The 25,135-nt window shown below is 46.0% G+C and overlaps 4 protein-coding genes and 1 long non-coding RNA gene across 5 annotated transcripts; 3 read left to right on the top strand and 2 right to left on the bottom strand.

The window, feature by feature from the left end:
- The first annotated feature begins 1,101 nt into the window (after nucleotides 1-1,101).
- Nucleotides 1,102-3,925, top strand: cyb5a (cytochrome b5 type A (microsomal)). Its single transcript, XM_086066072.1, has 5 exons — nucleotides 1,102-1,412; nucleotides 2,230-2,358; nucleotides 2,457-2,486; nucleotides 2,880-2,914; nucleotides 2,982-3,925. The coding sequence occupies exons 1-5, from the start codon at nucleotides 1,293-1,295 to the stop codon at nucleotides 3,067-3,069; spliced, it is 402 nt and encodes a 133-aa protein (XP_085922198.1). The 5' UTR covers nucleotides 1,102-1,292; the 3' UTR covers nucleotides 3,070-3,925.
- A 502-nt stretch (nucleotides 3,926-4,427) lies between these two features.
- On the top strand, nucleotides 4,428-5,790 carry ppp1r3g (protein phosphatase 1 regulatory subunit 3G). Its single transcript, XM_086066069.1, has one exon. The coding sequence runs from the start codon at nucleotides 4,538-4,540 to the stop codon at nucleotides 5,279-5,281; it is 744 nt and encodes a 247-aa protein (XP_085922195.1). The 5' UTR covers nucleotides 4,428-4,537; the 3' UTR covers nucleotides 5,282-5,790.
- Nucleotides 5,791-6,544: 754 nt separating this feature from the next.
- lyrm4b (LYR motif containing 4) lies at nucleotides 6,545-11,961 on the bottom strand. The gene is made up of 3 exons (XM_086066073.1): nucleotides 11,817-11,961; nucleotides 9,262-9,382; nucleotides 6,545-6,743 (listed from the first exon to the last, which is right to left on the bottom strand). Exons 1-3 carry the CDS (start codon nucleotides 11,903-11,905, stop codon nucleotides 6,696-6,698), a joined length of 258 nt encoding a protein of 85 aa, XP_085922199.1. The 5' UTR covers nucleotides 11,906-11,961; the 3' UTR covers nucleotides 6,545-6,695.
- Nucleotides 11,962-12,005: 44 nt separating this feature from the next.
- On the top strand, nucleotides 12,006-24,927 carry fars2 (phenylalanyl-tRNA synthetase 2, mitochondrial). Its single transcript, XM_086066060.1, has 10 exons — nucleotides 12,006-12,183; nucleotides 13,274-13,653; nucleotides 13,842-13,928; nucleotides 14,005-14,064; nucleotides 14,146-14,314; nucleotides 15,332-15,497; nucleotides 15,585-15,716; nucleotides 21,968-22,128; nucleotides 22,464-22,624; nucleotides 24,162-24,927. The coding sequence occupies exons 2-10, from the start codon at nucleotides 13,400-13,402 to the stop codon at nucleotides 24,298-24,300; spliced, it is 1,329 nt and encodes a 442-aa protein (XP_085922186.1). The 5' UTR covers nucleotides 12,006-12,183; nucleotides 13,274-13,399; the 3' UTR covers nucleotides 24,301-24,927.
- Nucleotides 14,145-18,992, bottom strand: LOC147156020 (uncharacterized). The gene is made up of 4 exons (XR_015092089.1): nucleotides 18,771-18,992; nucleotides 15,994-16,084; nucleotides 15,297-15,713; nucleotides 14,145-14,378 (listed from the first exon to the last, which is right to left on the bottom strand). It is a non-coding gene; the product is annotated as an uncharacterized LOC147156020 (long non-coding RNA).
- Nucleotides 24,928-25,135: the final 208 nt, after the last annotated feature.

Raw genomic sequence — 25,135 nt, 5'->3', positions numbered from 1 at the left:
AAAGGTCAGTTCACCTGACCTTAACCTGGCGACCAATCCGCAATGTCTGCCACTTCTCCAGCTGAACCCCGAACCAAGCACGAGTGGAAACGAGTGATTAATGTTGTCGCCACGTAGACACTCAAACATTTGCGACATCATCACCATCCGGGTGGTCTCCGTCGCAAAAAGCAAGTCAAGCTGTGGGAATTAGCCACAAACGCGTTTAGCGTTGCAACTTCGGTCCCGACGCTGTCACTAACAATTGGTCTTGTCTGATTTTCTTCTTATTCCTTTGAGAAAAGAAAAAAAAAAAAAGGAAGAAAAGAATGCGCGTTGGCGTGTTTGACTCGCTGGTGGTGGTCCGCACAAAGCAACTTGATCTCGTCTGAGCCGTTTGCTGCTTTGTGGCGTCCAGCGCCGGCAGATGTTCATCCGGCGGAGGCTTGATGGCAAACATATGGACACCAAGTAAACACAAACATTTGTCCAGCGAATCGGCAGCTGGCCATTTGGAAGTTATTTACTGCTGGAAATGTGTTAGTGCTCTCAATGTATCTTGAAAAGAAGCCAAGGTCAGTTGACAAGCACAGAAATAATTGATAATTACAAATCCATGCGGAACAATGAGGGAGTAGCAAATTATGTTACAAACCCTAACAACGCTATCAAACTATTACATCATCATCACCATAAAATCATAAAGTTGTTACGTGTTTAATACTTGACAGTAAAAAGGAAAAAAAAAATACTTTGATGAGTGACAACAAAGTTTTCCTTCCTGGACTCTTGATTTTTTAATCCAATTTCAGGTGATTGTAATTGTTCTTAATAATGTTCAAACTGGAGGATTAAGAAAGAAAGAAAGAAAAGTGGGGGAAAAAAAGTGGATTTTCATGTGCTGTCCGCACGCGAACCTTCACCTCGTCCCGCCCTGAGCACACGATGATTGACAAGACTACCGTCCAATCACAGAGCCGATAGATAGACATCGTCCAACTGAACCACCGGAATTCCGGCATGGGCGGTGCCAAAAACATTGGGCTAAAGTTTGAAGTGTTATGAAGCGACGAAGCGAAACAAAACCTTACCGGACATCTTCTTTCAAAATTAAACCAACAAAAGTAAGTTTCCGCGATTGAAATTTAATTTGAAAGCACAAAAGCGGATGTTGAGTGAGATAAATTCGCGCGTTACGGTAAGGTGTTTGTGAGCAGAAAGTAGGTGCAATGTCGCCGTTTGGGAGCAGTTAAACATCCACAAAGTCAAAGTTTGAGGCGCGCTTCCGCCACCGGCAGCCACAAAGACGCAAGATGGCGGCGGAAGAGCTCAAGTACTTCACGCTCGACGACATCAGCAAGCACAACGCCGTCAAGTCCACTTGGATCGTCATACACCACAAGGTCTATGACGTCACTGGGTTCCTCGAGGAGGTGAGCAAGCGCCAACGCAACAACACGGGCAACACAATAATTGCAACCACAGCAACTCCAGAAAAACAAGTACACAACTTCAACAGAAACACAATAATTACAACATGCAAACAACGACGCAACTTACAGAACACAACAATTGCAACTGCAGCACACAATTATAGACAAAATGTATTTTAATCGATTTCTCGCTAACAATACAATAATAATATTACTATGGGTTCAGTGCAAACTAAGCTTCCAAAAAGATTTTTAATTATAACTTACTGACAGTCATCAACGTTAACAAAGTTGGCAATAAATAAAACAAGGCTTAAATTCACATTTAACATTTTTTTTGCTGCAACATACAACAGTGTTTTTGTTGTGTTTATTTATTTGTTGTTCTGTACTAAATTGTCCATGCATGTGTTGTTCTATACTGGGCACGGCGCTTCTGAACTAGAATTATTGCATTGATTTTAATCCACAAAAATGTAAGGAACGTGCGCGTTGTGACAGAAATAGTATGTGGGCGATAATGATGAGGAAAGTGTGTATAAATTATATTATATATAAAGGTGAGACTCGCCCTCATTCAATTAAATGGCCAGCAAAAGCTGACTTTCTACGGCTTGACGGCGTACGGCTATGTCTTGCAATTTGCTGAAGGTCACGCCCAAGGTCATCGTCTGGCCTCCTCTGTCACTCGGGGTCACCCGAGGTCACGCCAGCGATCGCCGTTCATCCCTGAGTGCGTGCGTTTGTGTTTTGACAAGCGTTATCAAAGCGAGCGTTTTTTACGAGGCGTTCAAGGTCCACGCGTGTGCGTTGGCAGCACCCGGGCGGCGAGGAGGTCCTGAGGGAGCACGCGGGCGGCGACGCCACAGAGAGCTTCGAGGACATCGGACATTCCAGCGACGCGCGCGCTATCGCCCAGGAGATGCTCGTCGGGGAGCTGCACCCGGTACGCCGCACGCGCGCACGCCTCCGACCACACACGCGTGTCAAGTACACTCATGTGATGCCACCTTTTGTGTGTTTGTTTATTTTGTGTGTGCGCAGGACGACAGAGATAAAGTGGCCAAGCCTTCGGTAAGTTTAGTGTAATTGCACATCCACTGCAGCAGGTGGCAGCGGCATTCTCTTTGTGAGAGTTTTACTTGTACTTGTACTTACAACAATTATTAATGATAAAATAATAATAATTGAGAAGCACTGGGCTGGCTGCTAAGACTATCACACAAAATTCTTAATACTGTTAAAAAAAAAAAAAAATCGAACATTTAGAATTTTCAGCATTTTTTTATTTGTAAAACTTTCCTGAAAAGTATTGCCTTTACGCCATCTTGATCAAGTGTGTAGAGAGTTTCATTATTGTGCTCTGTCGCCATCTTCTGGCGTCTATGGGCAATTGCTAATCTTTTTGGGTGTGCATCACTTTATTTGATTACTGTGTGATGATGATGATCAGTGTTTGTTTTCCAGGAAAGTCTGGTGACTACTTTGGAGGAGGAGCCAAGGTATGTGCACGCACACACACACACGTACACGCACACACATACGCTCATGTGACCTTGTTGTTGGCAGCTGGTGGCCAAACTGGTTGATTCCGGTGGCGGCGGCGGCCATCGTCACGCTGATGTATCGCATGTACACGTCCGAAAGCGAGCTGTGACGTCATCGCGTGATGTCATCATCACGTACGGCGGCGACGGAACCAGCTCTGGGAGGTCACGCTTGGAGGCGTGTCCTCTTTCCCAACATGGCCGCCGTGACGTTGGAGCCAATCAATGCTGGAATCAGAAGAAATCAAATCATTTAGGCACAATCATGACTTAAGTACGATGCCGTGTTTCTTTTCCACGCTTTCCACGTTTGGGTTTGTAACGTTTGGAGTTTCCTTTACCTGACGGCGAGGAAGATTTTGATTGCGCTAGCTTGACTTCCGAGTGCAATTCTATTGAAGCTTTGACCAATTGTCTTTTTCTTTTTTTCTTTTTTTTTTGAGCCAAGGCCCAAATTTAGCTTTGGAAAATTGGCACAAAATATTCAAATACAGCCGTTCTGAATATGCAAATTGACCAATTTGGGCTTCCCCCACACACTTTATTGTAGATTTTGAGTTCAACATAAAATTTGTATTACGCCATCTTGCGGTGGTTGCTCGTAACTCGAGAAAACACTCGTAAGTCAAGTAGCACTGTTGAAGGTTGTATTTTTGAGTGACTTGGACTTGCCAGCAGATGGCGCCATTTCATTTCAGCACAATCGTCTTGGTAATCTTTTGCCTCCAAGTGTTGTTGTTTGTGTGTCCCGTCTCCATGTGGTGGAAAATGAACGAACGCTGGCCTGGTGACGTCAGTGTTGACTTTTTAATGACGCACAAGAAGCGCCGTTACGTAAGCTGACAGCTGGATGTTTGGGTTGTAGTCCAATTTGATTGACGTCGTGATGACGTCACGTGACATGTTTTTAGAAGAAACAAGCTATATTTCCGTTTTACAATAAACATGAATGATTTCCAAACACGACGTTGTGATCTGCTGATTTTTTACTCTCACTGGGGTTGAAACGACTTTTTATTATTATTATTATTATTTATTTTGACAGTTTGAATGTCTTTTTTTTTTAATCACAGGCATATTTTAGGTCATTAAAATTCAAACTACAATTAAAGATTAAAACCCGACTGCTCAGCTGTCAATCAATATCACTACATCTCGCGCATCTTTTTTATTCCGACACTAAATGTCTTTGGGCGTTTTATCAACCAGAACAACCTTCCGTCCCACTATTACCTTTAAACATGTATCATATATGTAAAAAGAAATGGTCCGAATTGACTTTTACTCAAGTCATATTCATCAAGTCGAGTGACTTGCTGTGCTGTCAGGTAAAAGTGCTTATAGTGTCCAAGTGTGTGAAAATTGTGTTATGCTAGTACGTTGCTTACGTGACGTCAGGTGCGCAAGTGGGGGGCGTGGTGGGGGAGGTCAATGGGGGGCGTCCCCTCCCCTATACAAGCAGGCCCCAGCATGGACTCTGACCGGCAGCCGCAGGAGCAGCACATTGGGGCTGAAGAGAGCCGGCCTGCAGGCTGAGTCATGTCCCGGTCCGGATCAGCGCCGCCGCTCTAGGCCGGGATGGATCACAACCGCGAATCGGACCCTGACCCGGCCGCGGACGACCAACTGGACGATGAGCAGGACACACGGCAGCTGGAGCGGCGCATGAGCGACAGGCGGCGGGCACGGTCGCTGCCCGCCTGCACGGCCTCGCTGCTGCTGGCCGCCGTGTCCGGGAGCGAGCGGCGCAAGCGGGTCCAGTTCGCCGACTCTCTCGGTTTGTGTCTGGCTAGCGTCAAACACTTCAACGCGTTCGAGGAGCCACGCGTTCCCAACAACGTGTTCTCCAGACATACTGGGCGTCCGGCGACGGGGGCGTGGCACCCGGACCATGACCCGGTGGCGGGAGGGCGCCTTGTGGCCTGCTTCCCCGAACCCGCGGACCCGGACTCTCGGGTTCGGATGCTGCGCGTGTGCCTGGAGCGACTCTCCGTCACTCACTTCGACGTACGCGGCCACGTGCGAGTGCTGAGCGGGAGCGCGCGCGGGGAGGTGGGCGTGCGCTACACCTTCAACGAGTGGCTCTCACAAGTGGACGCGCAGGCCCTGCTGGTGGACGCGCAGCTGCCGGGCGGCGGGGGCGCGCGCTACGGTTTCACCGTATACACGCCCCCCGAAATGGAGGCCGGGGCCGCCGTGCACTTGGCCGTCTACTTCCGGTCCGACGAGGGCGATTTCTGGGACAACAACGACGGGCGGAACTTCACGCTCCGGTACCGCGCGCCCGCTTTGACGCCATCTCCTGAGCTGCACGACCGCTGAGCGCCGCTGCCAAGAAGGAAGTGACGTCATATGGCTCGTCAATAAAAATACTCTTGAGCCTAGTTTTTTTTTTCTCCCAGGGGATTTTGTTCCCAACCTGTGCCACTGAAACCGATTTTTCATAATTCTACTTTTCAATACATTTAAACTTCTTAAAAGATCATTTGTACAGTTTGTATAACGTCACTTTGCGGAAAACTGAAAAGACTCTCACTTGCGCAGTTCCCCAAATGAGAGGCCTAGCATGCACGCTTCAAGCCGTTTGTGTCATTCCCACCTCTTAAGTTTGCTGTAAAATGTAAGAATTCATCTTTTCTGCCTCTTGTTCTTTCTGCTGCACATCTTCCAGTCGAGCTCAGCGCTGCCGGCATGTTGTGGCGCAAAGTGGTACTACACAATTAGGACTTGCCTGGCTGCTCGAAAAGCCCTTCAAAAGCCATCACTGGGATTCCCATTAGTTGCTTGCTGTGCTAAAATAATAACAAATAAAAAAACTTTGCCATCAATAAGTCCCTGTTGTCATTCAGAAGCCAATTCCAAGTTTTTGTTGTTGTCCAATTTGAAGTTGTTTTTTTCCCTCTTCAGTAAACAAATTGGTTCAATTTCAAAGTGCGGCGACACCTCACACAGGCAAACAATGACAAACTTGTTTAGCATAAGTGAAATACGTAAAAGTTTTATTCAAATAATTGATCATGATAATAAAGCGTTTACTCAGAAGCACACAATGTCGTCACATTTTGTAACGATGATGCTGGTGTGAATATCGACATACTCTTAACATGTGCTATGTGATGATTTTGTAGCATAAATGACACGATAGAAGCCCTCTCAAAATGGCGTTTTGATGTCAGTGATGATCACTGACAGGACAATCACGGTTTTAGCCAGCAGGGGGTGCTTTTGTCTCTCCATGTGGCACACAAGTCATAGTGCTCAACATATGTTAAAGCGACGACCCCGCAATCTGGTCAGGTGTGTGTGTGTGTGTGTGTGTGTGTGTGTGTGTGTGTGTGTGTGTGTGTGTGTGTGTGTGTGTGTGAGTGTGTGTGAGTCAAACAAATGATGTATGCGAGGAAGCGGGCCAGTACTCAAACAACACGCTGGTCTATTATTAGCTTGTCTGCAAGCTGCATGGTCAGTCACCCACTTCACCTTCGCCCTGCTAACCTGACATTGGACCCCGCCCACTTCCACCTGACTACGCCCACCCAGCCCTCTCCGCAGGGTCCACGTGTCACGCAACCAAAACGTGCACTGCAATTTGTCTCATAAAGTGCTTTTATTATACTTTCTTCATGAAACATCCAAAGACTGCGGAGGGAAGTAGGACGCACCCACATTTCCCATGATGCACCGCCCACCTCAAAAGCTGCAACCCCATTGGCTGGTGTGACGTCACGTGCTCCTCTTGTTATTCCACCACCGTCTTCTGGGCCTGGAACATGCTGCCCACGGCCACCTGCGCACGGGGAAATCATGGCATCAGCGACAGGCCGGCTTCGTCGCGGCAATCGCATCAAATCATGACATCACATGCAATCGCTCAAAAGAAAATCACATGACAGGTATTGAATGTTTATTTGCCCTTCTGCAATATTTGCTATTACGCAACTCTCGCTCTGTTTGCATCACTGTGTGTGTGCTTGATTGATTTTGTGCTGTACACAAACAAGAGGATAAGATACCCTCCCCCCAGAACAAATCGGTTCCACATGACCCCGTGCGCAGGGGTGCTTTGAGATACAAGCTGAATCAGTTCTGTCAACATACTCAAAAGTCAAAACACTCATCTCAAATCCTTGTTCCCACGTAAATGAAAGGAAACGCAATTAACTCGTTCCAGCCTGTCTGCCCCCCAAAAGACACAAATGGTTGGACTTTTTTTTTTTTTGAATAAGTAAAAATAGTCCTCTATAACATTGTACTTTAAAAACATAGCTTGATAATGCCATAAGAATGAAACTGTTTGTCCAATTCTATGTGCTCTGCCTGCTTTGGCCACCAGGAGGCGATGCAGCAGAGTTATATAGACACAGACAAAGAAGATCAGCATATATTAAGGACAGGTAAAATTTGTTGAATCATTATTTAAATCCACTTTTTATTTACCTCTATTCATATTTAAGTAACTTGAAGTCTGAGTACACTAACGAGTATTAAGTTGTAACTTTTGGGGAGTATTTTTGTAGACTTAAGTAGTTCCTCAAGTAACTTAAGTAATCTTTAAGTACATCTGCTTGAAGTATTTGGGTAACTTTTAGGGAGTATTTTAGTAGATGTAAGAGTATTTAGTAACTTTGAATAAGTAATTGAGTGGAACTATGCAACTGTATTTTTGGAGGTACTACTTGCTGTCAAGCAGTTTTAGATCCACCGAGCTTGAGTGACCTCAAAGAGAACATGACGACATCTGAAATCATCCAAAATCTCAAAGTCAGTCTGGGTGAGGTATAAAGTGAGCGGAGAGAAGACGTGATGATGTTGCTTCTTTCCATGACGTCACACTGACTTTTGCGCCACTCACAAGTATTTCTTTATTGACTGGAACGAGTGGAATTGCTGCATGCGGCCACCGGGGGGCGCCAAGTGCTCACGGGACAGCGATGGCGACATTTGTCCGCCCCCATTGGCCGCTTTGTGCCGTAGGAGTGTGGCCTTATTTGCCAATCAGCAACGAGGGGCGTGGCCTTCATGGAAATTGCTGCGGCGGCGAGGAGACTTCCTCTGCCACCACACACGATGATGATGATGATGATGATTTTGATGAGGATGAAAATTGCTTGTAAACTGAAAGAAGAAGAAAAAGAAAAGCGCATGTGCTTTTGATCTTCTTTTTGTCCTTTAACGTCCACAAGCTTTCTTTGGCTCCTGATTATTTCAGAAATCTTTTTTGAAGGTTTGTCAATACGTGTCCGAAATAAAGTTGATTGAAAAGTTGTCGTCATCTTCCTTGCTCCTCCTCCTTAGCGCGTTTCCACACGGCGTGTTTTGGTGCGTCTCGCCGTCCCTTTCCTCTTTAAAACGTGGCGGGGGCGAGAGGAGATCCCGAAAGTGATGCAATCGGGCTCCCACTGGCGACCGTTCTCCTCGCCCTTGTGTAAACTCATTTGTGGCAGGAAATGAGTTGCTCGATTCGTCTACATTGGTATTTCTTTGATGCTGTTGCAAGGCGGACAGTTGACGGGGGCGTGTCCGCCAACACAGTGTAGCTTTCAAGGTTAACTCGACTTCAACATTTTTTTATTTTTTTTTAAAGCGTATTTGCCCGTTTTAGTCAGAATGGGTTTATTTAATATTTTTTCTATTTTAGTTGTAGTTATGTAGATGAATGTGGCATTCATCATTCCCGACTAAACGTGTGTGTGTGTGTGTGTGTGTGCGCGCGGGTTTGGGGAGCCGCAGGGCGGGGGGGCTGCGGATTTCCAGTGACGGAAGGAAAGCGTAGGGGAGGGGTGGTGTTGTTTGGGGAGGGGGGGCGTCGAGGTAAGTCAGTGACGCAGTCGTTCACGCAGAGTGTCGTCCTACTTTCGCAGGCGCACAGCTTCGTCTTCCCAAGAGCTCAAAGTGCATCAGCGAGCGCTGATTTCAATTCTGGCCTGCGGCGGACGACGTGCGTGTGCGAGCATACGCACACACGGGCACACATGCAGCAAACCCCCCCCCCCCCACACACACACACAGGCACACAAACACGGCCGGTTGTAATAGTCCATGACCTGACAACACGCACACACTCACACATTATCCTTGACGGCGTCTGCTGGAAGCACCCGAGAATGAACCCGAGGGCCCTGATGCATTATGGGAACAAGCTCAGGTGATTAGCCGGCCGAGGCCTGCGTGTGTGCGCACAAGTTTGTGTGTGAGAGGGACAGGTGGCGGGTCAGTAAACAGGTGCTCATCTGCATGCTAGTCATCATGCGGCTACGCTAGCGTGTGCGTGTGCGTGTGTGTACATGTGTGTACATGTGTGTTACCTGTCTCTGTATCAGCGCCAGTGACTGGCGGCCCTCCAGCACCAGCCTCTCCACCATTTTTGGGTCGTCCACATTCTTGTTGAAACGGAAAGCGTCACGCACACGCCGCACTGCGTACGTCCTGGAACACACGCAGATGATTATTACGATTATGATGATTATTATTACATTTTATCTTTACAGTCAATTGTCCATGGGTTTGCATTTATAGTTGCTCCTTGAGAAAATTTGTTGAATTTGTTCTGTGACCATGTTTCGCCACCAGGGGGCAGTGCAGTAAAATGCTGTCACAGTCATTTTTTTTTGTAGAGGATAAAGAATATATATCTAATCTAATAATAGTATTAGTTATATCTTTCTACATCTGTTGCTTCTAAAAAGGTGATTCTGATAAATATTATGTTAGGGGAATGAAAATTAAATAGCGTTTTCACACATCTCAGGCCAGTGCCACTTTGTCAGACAGCGCCCTCTGCTGTTGAGTAAAATTGAGGTCAAAGGTAGCACGCGCTGTTGACTTGGCTCAACTGTTGTCTGGGTTTGTCACAGGACATTGGCAACGCAAACCCAATGGGAACTTTGACGTTAATTTCGGGCGACAGCAGCGGGCGGGTTAAAGGCCAAAATGTCAGCCTCCAGACTCGATTCATCGTCTTCATTCTTATTCCCCAAATGGGCAAATGCATCCAATTCCTGACAATATCGCGCTGAGGCTAGCTGGGGAGAACATTCTTGGCTCAAGTTCCTCTTCGAAAGACGCTAACAAAAAAAGGTCTGCTTTCCCGTGAAAGCTGGCGGGTCGCAGGCGGAGGCCGTCCGAGTTCAAACGACTCGGCTGTTGGCGCTAATTTGATTTGTGCAGCTTGGGGATTGAAAACACACTCGGCAGAAATCAATAAAGCGATAGGCAGCACAGGGAGTGTACACAGTGTCGGATGACTGTGTGTGTTAGCAAACACACACACTCCCCATTACTGTACATCACATTTCATCTTTTAAGAACCACTCTGCATTGCAAATTTTGAAGCTTTTTTTTTTAAATGGGAATTTCAGTACACAGGCAAGTTCCAATTTAGTAGTACGCCTTCAGTGCAGTACCACGCGAGCTCTACTTAATGTCAACTCAGTATAATTAATAGCAAGTAGAACAGGCAGAGAAGGCCCCCAACTAAGTCCTAATAATTATTGTTGTAACAACGTCATAGAAAGAAGATCCGCCTGTGAGCATTGTAGAATTTACAATCACCATATTTCCACGAGCTTGCCTACAAAGTGGGGAAAGCTTGGACAAAAGGGGATGGGGGCGGGGCGTTGTGGCTGAATTTTGCATGAATTCCAATTGGGGGGTCTTTTTTTTGGAGGGGGTGTAAAAGTGTTGTTAATTCAATGCGCGCCGCTTGCCCTGATGATGGAGTGGAGATGCGACACAGCTGGCAGATATGCTCATTGACCTTGACAAGTTCCACTTCTTCTTCTTCTACTTGCGGGCGCAGCTCGTTGAGCATTTAAGAGCGCGCCAGTAAAGCAGTGATGGGCCGGATTTACGAGGCGTCGTTAAACACCAGCGCGTACAAGGACATGATGGTGGGATGACGAGCCAACGGATTTTATACGGACGAAATGGAGGGAGGATGAGGACGGCAATGAAGGGAAGCAGAGAGGAAGATGGAAGGAAAGAGACTGTAAAGGATGGCAGGAGAAGTGAAGCGCAAGTTTGACGCGTGTGCTCTTGATGTCACAAGCGTCGTCTTCGAATGCACATTTGTCACGCTTTCTTTGCTGTCACGCACGACGCACGAAATCGACTTATCTGTCAGATGATTTTACAATTAATTAATCAATCAGGTTAAAAAAATAATATATATTTTTATCCATATTTCTATCCCTCATTACACAAAAACAGGACATCATTTTAAATTGGCAGTGCAGAAAATGCACAAACTGGTTTGATCTGTAATATGTTCAAATTATCAGAAGGGAAGTCAAGGCAAAAAATGTCTTCACATGATGTTCTATGCGGCTTTACTAGTCTAAACCCTGCTTTGCGATTAATAGTGTGTTTGTGAAATATGAATTCAGCAGCATCATTTTATCCACTTGCTGCCGACTACAAATGACATCACAGTGCCTCAGACAAATGTCACATGACCAAATCCAGAAAAAAGGTGAGTCATGATTGGTCCTTACCTGAGCACTTACACACTGTGATGTCCTTTTCAGTTAACAGCAAGTGGCCGCTGAGTTCATATTTCATAAACACAAATTACATAATCATAATAAGAATACCATGTTTGGCGTAGTGGGAAGCGCATAGAACAACAACATAAAAAACTCTTCTTTTTTTTATCCTGCTTTCAATCTCATAGTACACGTTTACTATGAAAATAAGGGCATTCTATTTTGTTCTATTGCGTAAATGTGGAGGCTGTCACTCAGTGACGTCTGATGCAAACAGTGAGAAGCTACATTAGCACGCAGCACGCCGCTGGCTGACATTCCCTTGAAAAGAAATTACGTGGCGAAAGCATGCGCGACTATCGACGAACACGCCTTACCTGTAATTGTACGAGGGGAAGTTATAACTTTCTTGTAGAAGCATCCTGTACAGAGAAATCACCTGCGCTCTCGAGGACGCCGCCATCATGTTGCTAAGCTAATAGCTACAAAACATTGCCCAGCAGGCATTAGGACCCCACTGACAAGTGTGCCCAAAGAACGCCTGTCCCATTTAAACATTCGTGCCGCTGATTTTTGCCTTTTCTGTTTTTTTCTGGCCAATAAAAATTATAATAACATCTTATTTGGTATAGAATTGGGCGAGCTATATGCATATATTTGCCAAACTATACTTTAAACGACTACCTAAACATTCGGGCACGTAGCTACTAGTACACGGGAGGTACTGCCATACAGCGTTTGAAGGTAAGCCACCCTTGCTTACTTTACTATTATAAAATAATCGTTGAAACACAAACTTAAGTGTTTTACCGACATGCATTGGTGTGAGATTATGCGCGTTATTGCAACACGCCAAACAGCATATATGTCGATTACCATATCGCTTTACCCTCGATTGCCCTTAGTTGTTATTGATTGCTTGAAGGGAAACAGACAAGAGCTAAGAGGCTTTCACAGTTATTTGTTTAAAAAGTTAAAAGCGATAGATTAACTAACTGCTGTGGTCGGAGGTCACTGTCTGGGGGCCATGGAACGCCATCAAATGATTTTACGATAATTGATATGTTTTATATTTGTCACTATTTGTCAACATGTAACTAACTCAGTTACTTCACCAAAATATTAGACACGCCTCTTACTATGATGCAGCACACTTCTAATCGACACTCTTGCAAACTGCAAGCACGCTACTAAACATGATCACGTTTGTAAATGAGCAATATTCGATACAGCTGGACACTTTTTATAATAAAAAAAATATTTCCAATATTTGTAATGCGAAATATTTACGTGAACCTGATGCAAGAATACTCTTACTAGACATCTGTATATGATGAATAGCATGCGAGGATTGGACAAACAAATGAATTTAAGGAGGGGGTTGCAATCTCATAACCTTGCTCTGAAAGATGAATTTTCGCTGTATTTGTGAGTTCACAAACTCCGGAGAATACATTTTGTACAGAGCCCGTTGATTTTCATCGACCACTGGTGGTTCGGACCAATCACAGAGCGACATTGCGTTTAGGGTGGGATATGCAGCTGTGACAAAACCAGGATGCACCTAACATGGACGAATGAACGCTGTAATAAATTCTGTTCTTGCAGAATTACTCACCGTTTCCTTGTTGAATGTTGAACAGCGAGAGCTCGTTGATGCCTGGCATGTTGTGGCACAATGTGGTACTACTAAGTTGGGCCTGCCTAATATGTACCTTTACAAATCATTGTTATAGCAGTGGGCACTGTTGGTAATATTTGGATGTCGCTTTTTAATTGTTTTGTTTGTCAAACTTAAAGTTGGTCATTCATTCATCCCGTCATTTTTTCCCAGGAAGTTTTCTGTTCCTCGACGTTGGATTCTGCTGCAGTCATGTTGAGCAAATGACGACGCTGACCTTTTGTGTCAGCGATTTTACTCGGGACAGAATATTCTGCTGACGTTGCGCTTTGTTCGGACATGATCCTCCGCCAGCTGCTGCGCCCCCTGCTGCCCCCTCTGGCCACATCATGCCGATGCGCCTGCACTCATGGCCCCGCCCTCAAACCCGCCATCGGCCAGGCTAGCGTTGAGGTGTTGGGCCGCGCATACCCGTGTGACGATTTCACCAACGTCACGCCGAAGGTCCTGGCCAAAGTGGGCCGCAACCTCCACAACCAACGGCATCACCCGCTGTGGCTCCTCAAGGAAAGGATCAAAGCTCACTTTTACAGGTGCCGCCACTTTTTGGCTGAGTCGGTAGAAAAAAAGCGGCGCGTTAATGTTCCATTTCGAAGTGGTGAAGTGATTTTATGATTCTGCCATTTTGTGACCTTTCCTCTTGAACACGCGCTCGCTCATTAGCGGCCTGTCACTTTGCGGTCACTATCAATCATGTTTGTTGTGTTCTTTTTCTCATCAGTGCTTACACGGGTCGCTCGGGCAACCCGCTGTTCTCGGCCCACGACAACCTGAGCCCCGTGGTCACCGTGGAACAGAACTTTGACAGGTCATTTGATTGTTTGATTGATTTACAGCATCCCGAGCAGTTCGTTCATCTGCTCACCGATTGATTTGATTGACAGCTTGCTGATCCCGCCCGAGCACCCAAGCAGAAAGCGCGGAGACAACTATTACCTGAACAGGTGAGCCGCCCCGCCCCGCCCCGCCTCGCCTCGCCCTGCCTCGCCCATATCGTACCCGCGCCCTCTCACCTCTTCTCGCAGGACCACCATTCTGCGCGCGCACACGTCTGCCCACCAGAGGGAGCTGGTGAGCAGCGGGCTGGATGCCTTCCTCTTGGCGGGAGACGTCTACAGGCGGGACGAGATTGACGCCAGCCACTATCCCGTCTTCCACCAGATGGAGGGCGTGCGTCTCTTCTCCAATCGCCAGGTAACAAAACTACACTTGCTCCATTTTCGAGCACCAACCCACAATTCATTGCAGTTCTTTTTGCCTAACAGAAAAAACGAGAATATGGACGTGTGGAACTGCCAGTATGGAGTAAACATTTTCGACCGGCAAATACATTCAAATGTACTTGTAGGCTAAATGCTATAAACATAGCATTTGTTCCCATAATGCCATGGGATTTTGACTTTAAAAAACATGAAACGCACAATTTTGTTTTAGGCTCGGAGCAAAAATCTGAAATTTTGATTTGAGATTTCATTAGTTGGGCAAAAAAATTGACCGAGTGACAGCTTGTAACGGAAAAAAATGCTAAGTTGGGGCACTCCTAAGTCCTAAGTCAAGGTAGCACCACAGTATTAGACTTTTTTTTTTAACTTAAATATGAGAAATCAGTCATTTTTTTAGATATGCAGATTAACTCATTCACTCGCAGCCATTTTCACTGAAGCCATCCCCTTCACTCCCGGCTGTTTTACTGGATTTTGACTGATTTTGCAAGGCCCACCGAATATTGTGTTCTATTGCTATAAAAACATGGAACCTACCAAACGAAAGATTAGAGTCTCTTATTTCATCAGGAAAAAAAGTACATTTCTATCAGTTTCCGTTTTGCAGCAATTAGCATTATAATATAGCTAAGTTTCATCATTATTCACAAATCTGTTTAGAACTGTGAGTGAGCTTTTTTTCAACGTGGCCCTGGTTGATCTCGTTTGCTCTGCTGCCACCTGCTGGCCGTTTGTGTAATAACTACCTTTTTTTTCAACCGTTCTTTGCAGTTGAGAGGTTGCATCAAAGGCTTCTGAATGCTCTAGCATAAAAAAAAACATAAAACGTCTTTGGGACACTTAAAACATTTAAAATAGAACGTATTTATACGTTTTGGGGAGCAAATGAGTTAAAAAACCAAACAAAGACTATTTGATTATTGCCAATTGAAATGGACATAAGAAGTACCTACTATTTCTGACATGGTGGTGGGACTTTTGTGCTCAGCTCTTCTGCAACGTGGCCAACGGCGACGAGCTGAACATGTTTGAGGCGGCGGGTGGACGCAGGACGCCGCACAAACAGGAAGTCCACAGTCTGGAGGCCGTCAAGCTGCTGGAGTTCAACCTCAAACAAACGCTCAGCAGACTCGTCAGGCACCTGTTCGGAGGAGGTCGCGCGCGCCCGCCTCACCTCGCACGACCTCGCCGTCCCGCGACGCGGCTCCTCGCGTGACCTCGTCTCTCGTCTTCCTCGGCAGACTTGGAGGTGCGCTGGGTGGACTGCTACTTCCCCTTCACTCATCCCTCCTTTGAGATGGAGGTGCGTTTCCGTGGCGACTGGATGGAGGTGCTGGGCTGCGGAGTCATGGAGCAGCAGCTGCTCAACTCTGGTCAGAACGCACACGCGCGCGCGGGCACACATTTGGAGTCATCAACCAAAAACAGCAACTAGAAATTCATCTGGATACATTTCACTAATAAACTGCAATCAATAGCCAGCCAATCACATCACCCTCAAAAGCGACACATCGGCAGCGGCAGAAGTATGACATCACCCATTATTGTTAAATGTTAATGGTGATAATATTGACATCTCTATTTAAAAAACGTAAAACACAATGCCAATAATATTATCATTATTGTTAGTAAGGATAGACGAGCACTTACCAGGTATCATATCGGGTCGATACCAGGCCGTATTTCAAGGTATCGTCATTTGCAATAGCGCCCTCTTGAGGCTGTTTTAGGATCAGGGACTCTAAATGAGGAATTAGAACAATATTATTATTATTATTATTTAAAAAAAAGACATCATCAAGAGCAACGCAATCGACAAATAGTTTCAGTAAAAACAAAAAAACAAAATTAGAAAATTGACATTAATTTCCTGTAATTTTAAGGAAAAAATGATACATTGGGATATTTAGGTCTTTCATTAAAATTATCTTTGAAATGATCTGCCATTGTTTTGGGGGGGAATTTTACGTATCAATATTTTTAAAAAAGTGGCATTGAACATCTGTAATTATTATTCATGTCAATGATTTTAGATACAAAAAGTGAACAATGTGCACATTATTATTACTACACAACAGTAAAAAAAAATATCAAACGAGATGTTTAGTAGAGATTTCATTGATAATTATTTATCATGATGATAATTACCAATGACAATACAGTCAAAAGTTCGACTATACTTTTGCTACAAGTGTGAATATTAATAATAATAATAATAATAGTGCTAATTAGGGATGGGCGAGTACTGATGCCAGGTATCAGCCCTTATTTAAATGAATCGATGAGGAACTATAAATTATAAGAATAGAAAATTGCTATTAATTTCATGCAATTGTAAGGAGAAAAATGCTATATCAGGGTATATAGGTCCTTCTCATTCTTTTCTGTGAGGGAAATTTTATGTATCAAAAGTACAAGTGGTATCGGTACTTGGCATCGGCGACTACTCAATAGTCGAGTACTCATAGTCTGAAGAAAGCAGTATCGAACATCCCTAACTTTTTCTATAATAATATTTATTGCCGCCATTGATAGGCCTTCTGCTAAGTCACAGGTCGTTACCCCGCCCACAAACACGCTCACTTCAAGTGAACTTCCTGCTAAATAGTGAGCTGCTTGCTTGCTGGCTGCTGAACTGACTTCCTTACTTGTGCTGGCCCGCTGCTTGTTCCCATCAATAATTGATACTTTCCGACACTGAGCGAACGCGCCCATCACGCCCACCCCCACCACCGCGGCGCTCGGCGTTTGACTGCCGCCATGACACGAATACACGGGCCAGCAAACTCGGCGAGAGAGGCGAGCGGGCCAAAAATAGTTCAAAGACGCTCACGCGTTCATTCGTACGCGCACGCTGCACGAGACGAGTGTGTTGGGAGAACCCGCGCGCACCTCCCCTACATCTCCACTGCGGCAGTGTGGCTGGTTGCCGCGGCAACGCACCACATTCAACACCTCCCGCTTACACTCTCCATCCAATATTTCTGCAGCGTTGGAGACAATAGAGAGCAAAAAAGTGAGAGAGCACCCGAGTGACTGCAGTAGAGCAAGCGGGTGGTGGTGGTGGTGGGGGGGGGGGGCGGCAACAGGGGACACCGGTTGGCGTGCGTCTTATTTAATAGTGTGACTGCCATATGTGGCGCCTGAGGCCCAGCGTGTGTGTGCAGGGGGGGGGGGGGGGTCGAGGGGAAAAGGACAAAAGGAGAGCAAGAAGGGGGGGGGGATAGAGGAAGTCCGGAAGACGAGGAAGGGGGAGTGATGGATGGCGGAGGAGAAATTAAACATCTTCATTAATTCACTCAGAAGCTGCTAGAAGACCGAGTGGTTTTCCCTCTTATTTATTCATTACACTGTGCGTGTGCGCGCGCGCGCACGCGCGCGTGTTCATTATGCATCTTTTTGTACATTGAATATGAATGTGTGTGCATGAACATAAAACACACACGTGTGTGTGTGTGTGCGTGTTTCCCAGGGGTTTCCCTCCCAACAGATGGGACTTGCTAATGGCCACGCCTCCTGGCCAAAAACCTGATTTACACACACGTCCCAGGGGACAAAAAAAAAAAGGGGGAGGATGCTGGTGGGATAATGTGTGCGTGTGCACGTGTGTGTGTGGTTAGTGAAATCTGATTAAAGTCGTGTTGGTGACAATTAACAGGCTCTCAAAGCTGTCACCACGGGCCCTTTATGTGTGTGTGTGTGTGTGTGTGTGTGTGTGAGAGGTTCAGGTGCTTCCTTTGGCTCTTAATCCCCCTCCTGAATAAATCATGTGCGCGCCCATCCGCCCATGTCTCCTCATCCTGCTGTCATTAAGCGGCGCTTCATTTCTCACGTTGAAATTCTTCCTTGTGATGAGTCAGGTTTTTTTTTCTGAGCGCTGGATGGGAGGCTGACGGAGGAGAGAGTTGGAGGAAGGCTGGAAAGATGGATGTCTGTTGCCCCTCCTGTGTGTTTCCACACTTGTAATGAGCCGCCTTCTCCTGAACTTTGACCCTTGTGTGACAGACAGCTCTCTTTGCCCCCCCCTCATCCGTCCAGCCTTTCATCCCCACACTCCTCCTCCTCCATCCCTCGCTCTGTCTGGCACCCGAACACCCACTGGAGAAAATGACTGGTGTCCAGCTGGTGGTCCCCCCCCCCCCCCAACTCCCTCACCCCCCTCCCAACCCCGCCCCACCACATTCCCAGAGGGCCTGAGGTGACAGCTTTGAGAGGCTGTTAATTGTTCCCGACATGACTTTAATCCGATTTTACCTTCTTGACACAAGCAGAATGTGTATCAGTATTGTTTTGAATTAAGACTAAAATTATTTTTGGGCGGTTTAGGGTGTAATTGAAAAAGTGTCTCTATCATGAGCACAAAATGTAAATTTGTACCCATGAAGTTGTTGCAATGTGCACACAAAATACAAATTAGCAAACAATACCTGGACATCAATGCCACTTTTATTTTGAAGTTGTTCCCGGCAGTGCATGGTGGCGTGGCGGTGTCTTGACTCGTCTTCCTCACCGTAGTTGGTGCCATTTTACGTCGCCATCACAAAATGTTACTTATCATCCTGAAATCGTCAAAAACATTTTGAATTAATTACGCTGATTCAATATCAATGTTTGCCAGGAAGTTGCTGAATTTCTTCAAGTTGGTCATGGAAAGACCTAAATGAGAATTTTGTATCTCGCATGCGACCACAATTTCAATTTTCTTCCCACGTTACGTCTGCCGCTCCGTCTCGCTAAAATCATCTTAAAAAAATAAACATTTCTGACTGAGCATTTCAGTGTGAGCGCGCGTGTGTGTGTGTGTGCGTGCGTCTCGGGGGTTCGCGAAGGGCAGAGCAAACATTTGTTTGTGCAGCGATCCATCTCAGCGGGCCGCTGTGTTCCATAACAAACAGTGGGGGAGGCCTTAAGAGCGTGGGGGCGGAGCTTTGCTGCGTGCGGCCGCACACGCACAAAAGCACCTGATGTCTGACACGGACTTGCCGTGGATATGATGAGCTACGTAATCGACCACCGCGCTGCGACATGACATCCTATCGTAGTCATTAGCATTAGCGTAGATCGTCTCGGTGGCCACGCCGCCCGCTTGATGATGAGCCTCATGAATAATCTGACGCGTCTATAAATAATCGCCTCCTCACGTCGCGCGCTTGCAAAGAGTTTAGCTAACGGTGAAAGCTTTAAGTGTCTTGGCACGCCGCCGGAAACATCTCGTCTCCTTTGAGGCTGTTGCGTCGTCGTGACAGGCAGGTTTCCTTCAAAGCGCCTTTGAGATGCTAATAGATCAAAAAGTCACTCATCAACGCCCTGCGTTCAAAGACGTCAACCCACACGGGACGTCCGATAACAAGTGCAAGTATTCCACTCGATTTGCAGCTGATACCACTAGTACTTTTCACACATCAAATTTCAAATAATTGCGACGAAAGATATTTTTCCTTTCTTTTTTTTTGGTGAGGTTATCCCGTCGCGATTCTCATTTAGTACGATTCAGAATCGATTTTAAATTATTTTATACTGTCTTGCCTTTGTCTGTGTGTGCCTTTATTTGGAGCGCTGTTCATGTTGTACCCGGTTTGGCCACTGAGGGGCAGTGTGGTTCTATGTGGCCTAATACACTGTTAAGTTGTAGCCACATTAGAGAAAAGAAGGAAAAAGTCACGATCAAGTTATTCCAACAAAAGTTGTTTTTTTTGCAGTGTGGAACCGTTCTTTTGAGTGATAAAAGTTCAGCGAGTTGCGCGCTAATTAGCATTAGCGAGTCAGACTGGAGTAGATCATTACAATTCTATAGATTGAAGCAAAAATCATTGTCAATCAAATCTTTTTGAATCGAATATCGATTCTGAATCTAATCGCAGGCCCAAAAATCGGAGTCGAATCGTGAGGCATTCAAAGATTCCCACCCCTAATGACGACGACAACGATATTGTGGCAATTTTAATTAATACCACAATATTGCGTTATCGTTACATCTATACTGATGACATCATCATCATGTTGACGCCACGCAGCCAATTTTGTCTCACAACACTGCCACGCGTCTTTGTAGGTCAGAGGTATAAACACAATCTGCTGGAGAAGGTGAAGGCGAGTACACGCCATGTCAACATCATCTCGCAAGTCGTAGTACGCGAAACCAACATCCAAGACAACACGCACGCCTGTTGTCGTCGTCATCACAATCGTCATCGTCGCCATGATGGCCTTCCTCGCCACCTTCTTTATCATCCCTCCGTCAACACCGTCCGTCATCCTCACCCTCCTGTCGCACTCGACGACGTGCGTGTCCATCTGCGTGTGTCTGACTCAGCTGTGTGTGCGCGTGTCACGTGACGATCCGAGTGGGTGTGATGAAGACATCAGCGCGTTTCAGTGATGAAGACGTCGACGTGTCTTAATGAGCGCCGAAGACGTCTACCTCAGCAGCGTTTGATGTCCCCCAGGGGACGTGGTGGGCGGGCGGAGCCGGCGAAAACAATGAGATGAGATGATAATCAAGACGTGATCGCTTGATCAAGGAAATCAAACCAACTCTGGGAGAAGAAGAAAGAGGAGGAGGAGTGCCTTGTGACTTTCTCACTTGTGAAGGATGTCCAGCAAGGTCGTGATGAGAAGGCTGAAGGTCACGGGCGCCATGTTGTGAAGGACAAACGTAAACGCGTGTCACATGATTGCTGTGGGCGGGTCATATAGGCTCAAGGCCGCGACCAGTCACGAGCCTAAGCGCTGTAAAAAGGATGTCGTGTCACTCCCGAATCCAATTGAAGCTCCTGGCGGGCGCGGCCCACGTTTGCGGCGGACAGATGGCGAGGCCGGCAGGCGGCACACATTTGCCGAGATGTCGCGAACTAGAGAGAATTTCCTTCTGCCGCCGCTGGTCTCGCACGTCTTTATCCACTTTGTTGTCAGCAGAGGACGGCGTTTAGGTGCCATCTGCGCACGCTGTGGGCGCCACTTCCTGTCACACCGCTGCGCGGCACATCAACTATGTCACTTCCTGTGTGCGTCCTCAAGGCTGACCATGGGGAAGCGGGCAGTGATTGTGAATCTGAGCGGCAATGCTTGTTTGTCTCTCTGTGCCCTGACATTGGCTGGCGACCAGAGGTGACAAATCCAAGTCCAGAAAGTAAAAAGCCTGCCACAGTTTGGCTTTAGCCCCAGGTGCTAGCTAGCTAGCTCCCTAGCTAGCTCGCATGGTGCTCGGGAGCTAGCTAGCATGAGGGGCTAAAGCCAAACAGTGGCAGGGTTTTTACTTTCTGGACCTGGATTTGCCACCTCTGCTTGCGACCAATCCATTTGTTTTTGTATATTTGATGTTTTGTGAGCTTCATCTTGAGGTCCTGAACTGAAGACTCAACATTGTACGGCAGAACTTTCTGGTAGAGAGCAGAATTCATTGTTCCATCAATCACAGCAAGTCATCCAGGCCCTGGAAAGCCTCTTTACCTCTTTAAAAAAAATCATCATTCAAAAACTACATTTGTGTTTACTTTGGTAAATTTTTTGGTCCAATATCTGAATTAGTTTGATGGTCTTAAAAATAATATAAATATTCAAAAAGCTATTTTGCGGCGCTGTAGTTGTCTGCCATATTGTTCTTTGTGTTGTCGTTTGTTGTCAGCCGGCGCGGCCAACAAGGTGGGTTGGGCGTTCGGACTGGGCCTGGAGCGTCTGGCCATGATTCTGTACAACATCCCCGACATCAGAATGTTCTGGAGCCAGGACGAGCGCTTCCTCAAGCAATTCCGCGTGGACGACATCCATCAGGAGATCCGCTTTCAGGTAGCGTGACCGCCTCCTGCCTGGTTTTTCCCCATCAAGCATTTCCTGGCGCAGGATGAAGATGAAGGTGACCCGGTGGCGCGATTGATCAAATGCTTTCCCGGAAGGCTCTGCGGGGATCACGGCTCATCTCCTGCTCAGTGGGAGTGCGCCGCTCCTGGGCGCCACCTCTCCACCTTCCCCCTGCGGCAGCGTGGAGGGCCCAATAAGCGCCTAATCAACCGCAAATGCTCACACACTGAACTGCACCTGCTAAATTCTGCTACCTCTTTGCTACTGAAGTCAACGGTTGAGGATGATGATGATGTTGTGTGTGTGTGTGCATGTGTTTTGAGGCGCTGAGCAAGTACCCCGCTCTGTACAACGACATCTCCTTCTGGCTGCCGGCGGCGAGCGAGCGGGCGTTCCACGTCAACGACTTCTACGAGTTGGTCCGCGGCATCGCCGGAGACGTGGTGGAGGAGGTCACGCTGCACGATGACTTCGCGCACCCCACGTGAGCACACACACAAGCGCGTACGCGTGCACTGCAGAGGAAGGGAGGAATGGAGGAGACAAATGAGGAGGGAGGTGACATTTTGAGAAGAAGAAAAAAAGTTGACATTTGGAGAAAAGTGTGCGTGTGTGCGTGTAGAATCGGCCACGCCCACCCCATCAATAAGTGAAAACCGTGATATAGAAAAAGCCTCTTAAATATTCTCGGGGTGTAGATATTTTTATAGCAGAATTAAATTAATTTAAAATTACACCCAAAACAAAATTGTTACTAACTGTACAACAACAAAAATCTGCAAAATGGCAGGACCATTTTCTTTGTATTTAATTCAGTGATGCTTTCTCATACCACTAGAGGGAGCCCTAGTGGTGCACATAGGACACTTTAAGAATCGCTGATTTACAGCGAGTCAACGAAAGCTAGTGCTGCTCGATTATGAAGAAAATATTCATCGCGATTATTTTGGTACTAATTGAAATCACGATTAGAACGATAATTGATTTTTGTGTACAAAACAAGAAAATGTTTAAACGTAAAAAAATATTAAGACAAATAAAATTATTTGAAACACTATAATTATGCAAGTTCCTTTTGGATGAAACTAAATTTCATAAATTAGTTATTTTAAAATTTTAACAACTTTTTCTGACGATTATGCTGATTTAGTAATTGCGGAGTGTAATAATTGAAATTGTAATTGAATTTTGATTAATTGCACAGCCCTTACTAAAGGCACTATTTCATGAAATAAATCCGAAAAAAATATGTTGGAATTCATTTTAGGGGAAAATAGCTTCATAAATGCAACAAATGATACAGGACTGAGTCATGATACTGTATATGGACAGACAGACATGCTGATATGGGAGTGATAGAGAATAAATGTAATCAAGTTTCAAGTGAACGGAATCGAGCACAAGTGCAGATTAGCAATCGCTAACGAGCCATTAGCTGCGATTGGCTGACATGTGACACCATAATGGACCCATGGACTTCCATCTTGAAGTGCAAGCGCAATCGATTGGACCCGGTTTCACGAGATGGACGCCCTCGTGTCGGCTCTTTCACGCGCACACACATGCGGGAAGTGTTGACTTCCTGTTGTGACAGGAAGTCATGAAAGTGAGCAAGCTAACCCCACAGGTGCTTGAAAGGCTCGTTAAAGGTCAAGTGGAGCGCTTAACCAGCAATTAGCACTCGGAAAATGGCGGCTTCATTATTCATGACGCACACGCACGCAAATCACAGCACAAAAAAATGGCTCCCAAATTTTTTTACACTGCAAGACGGACGCACACGCTTGCAGTGGGATTGTGTGTGCGTGTGTGTATTGATCTCCATGGTGGGGGTGCACATGTGGATAATGGAGGCGTCAATTATTCAACAGACGCGCACACACCATACAGTACATTGACTGGTTGAATGTATGTGCGGATGTTGAATAATTAAGCGGCGCCGGTGGGGGGGAGGGGGAGGGGGGGTAAGGATGAATGAAGAGAGTGAGAGAGAGAGCCATCAATCATGTGGTGTGTTTCAGGAGCGGGAGGCGGAGCTTGTGCTTCCGCGTGGTTTACCGCCACATGGAGCGCACGCTAAGCCAACAGGAAGTGCACGCAGTTCATCGCCAGATACAACAGAGGGCCGAGATGGAGCTGGGCGTCGAGGGCCGCTACTAAACAGTCAAACTTTCCACTTTTGCCGGTTGTTGTCGAGGTTGCCAAGCTTAACGTGTCCACACCTTATCAAGTAATATAAAAAAATTTACTTTCTGAAATCCCCAACTTTTGGTTTCAATTAAACAGCACGCTGCCATGTCAACGAAATGGGTGTTGCTAAATTAAGGTCCACCTTGTTAGCACGCTGATATATTTTGCTGTTCCAGTTAATTTATTTATTTAAAAAAAAAAAACTGGGCGCTTGCTCCATATGCATTTCTAACAGCATAACATCGACTTCAATTAATGAATATGAAATTCATTGCATATTTGGAAACTTTTTGAATGAAATGAAAAAAGTCTCAAAGACACCTGACGCTCATATTGATGCTACAGCCTAGCTAGTTACTTAAATATCATTTACCTAGCTAGTTAGCTACACCCTCAGGAGATGACTAGCCATGTGGAGGATACCTCATTGTTAGCAACTGGATGCTAACATGCTAAAGCTATTATGTTCGGCTTGAAAACTTCTAAGCTGTAAAGAGACCTTTATTGGGAGTTCAAGTGTTTCCAGGCATCCTTACATCGGCGATGATCTCAACTTTTATGACCAAGCAAATGTTTCCAAATAAATCATCAGAAAGATACCAGATGTTCAGTGTTTTTTTTTTTTTAAGCATTGTGGTGAGTTAGCCATTAGTTAGCATTTGCTCTCAGGGCTCATCAGACTAGAAGAGGAGCTCCAACCCTACTACAAGCAACATGAAGTGGAAGGCAAAGAGAAACAGGAAGTGGACTTAAAGACAAACAAGAAGTCCCAATGCCGAGATCAACTGTCGACTGTCTCTTCTTT

Source organism: Leptonotus elevatus, chromosome 21 (assembly GCF_054856555.1).
Source record: "Leptonotus elevatus isolate MCC_2025b chromosome 21, RoL_Lele_1.0, whole genome shotgun sequence".
Lineage (NCBI taxonomy): Eukaryota > Metazoa > Chordata > Actinopteri > Syngnathiformes > Syngnathidae > Leptonotus > Leptonotus elevatus.
This window is presented reverse-complemented; position numbering and strand designations above follow the sequence as displayed.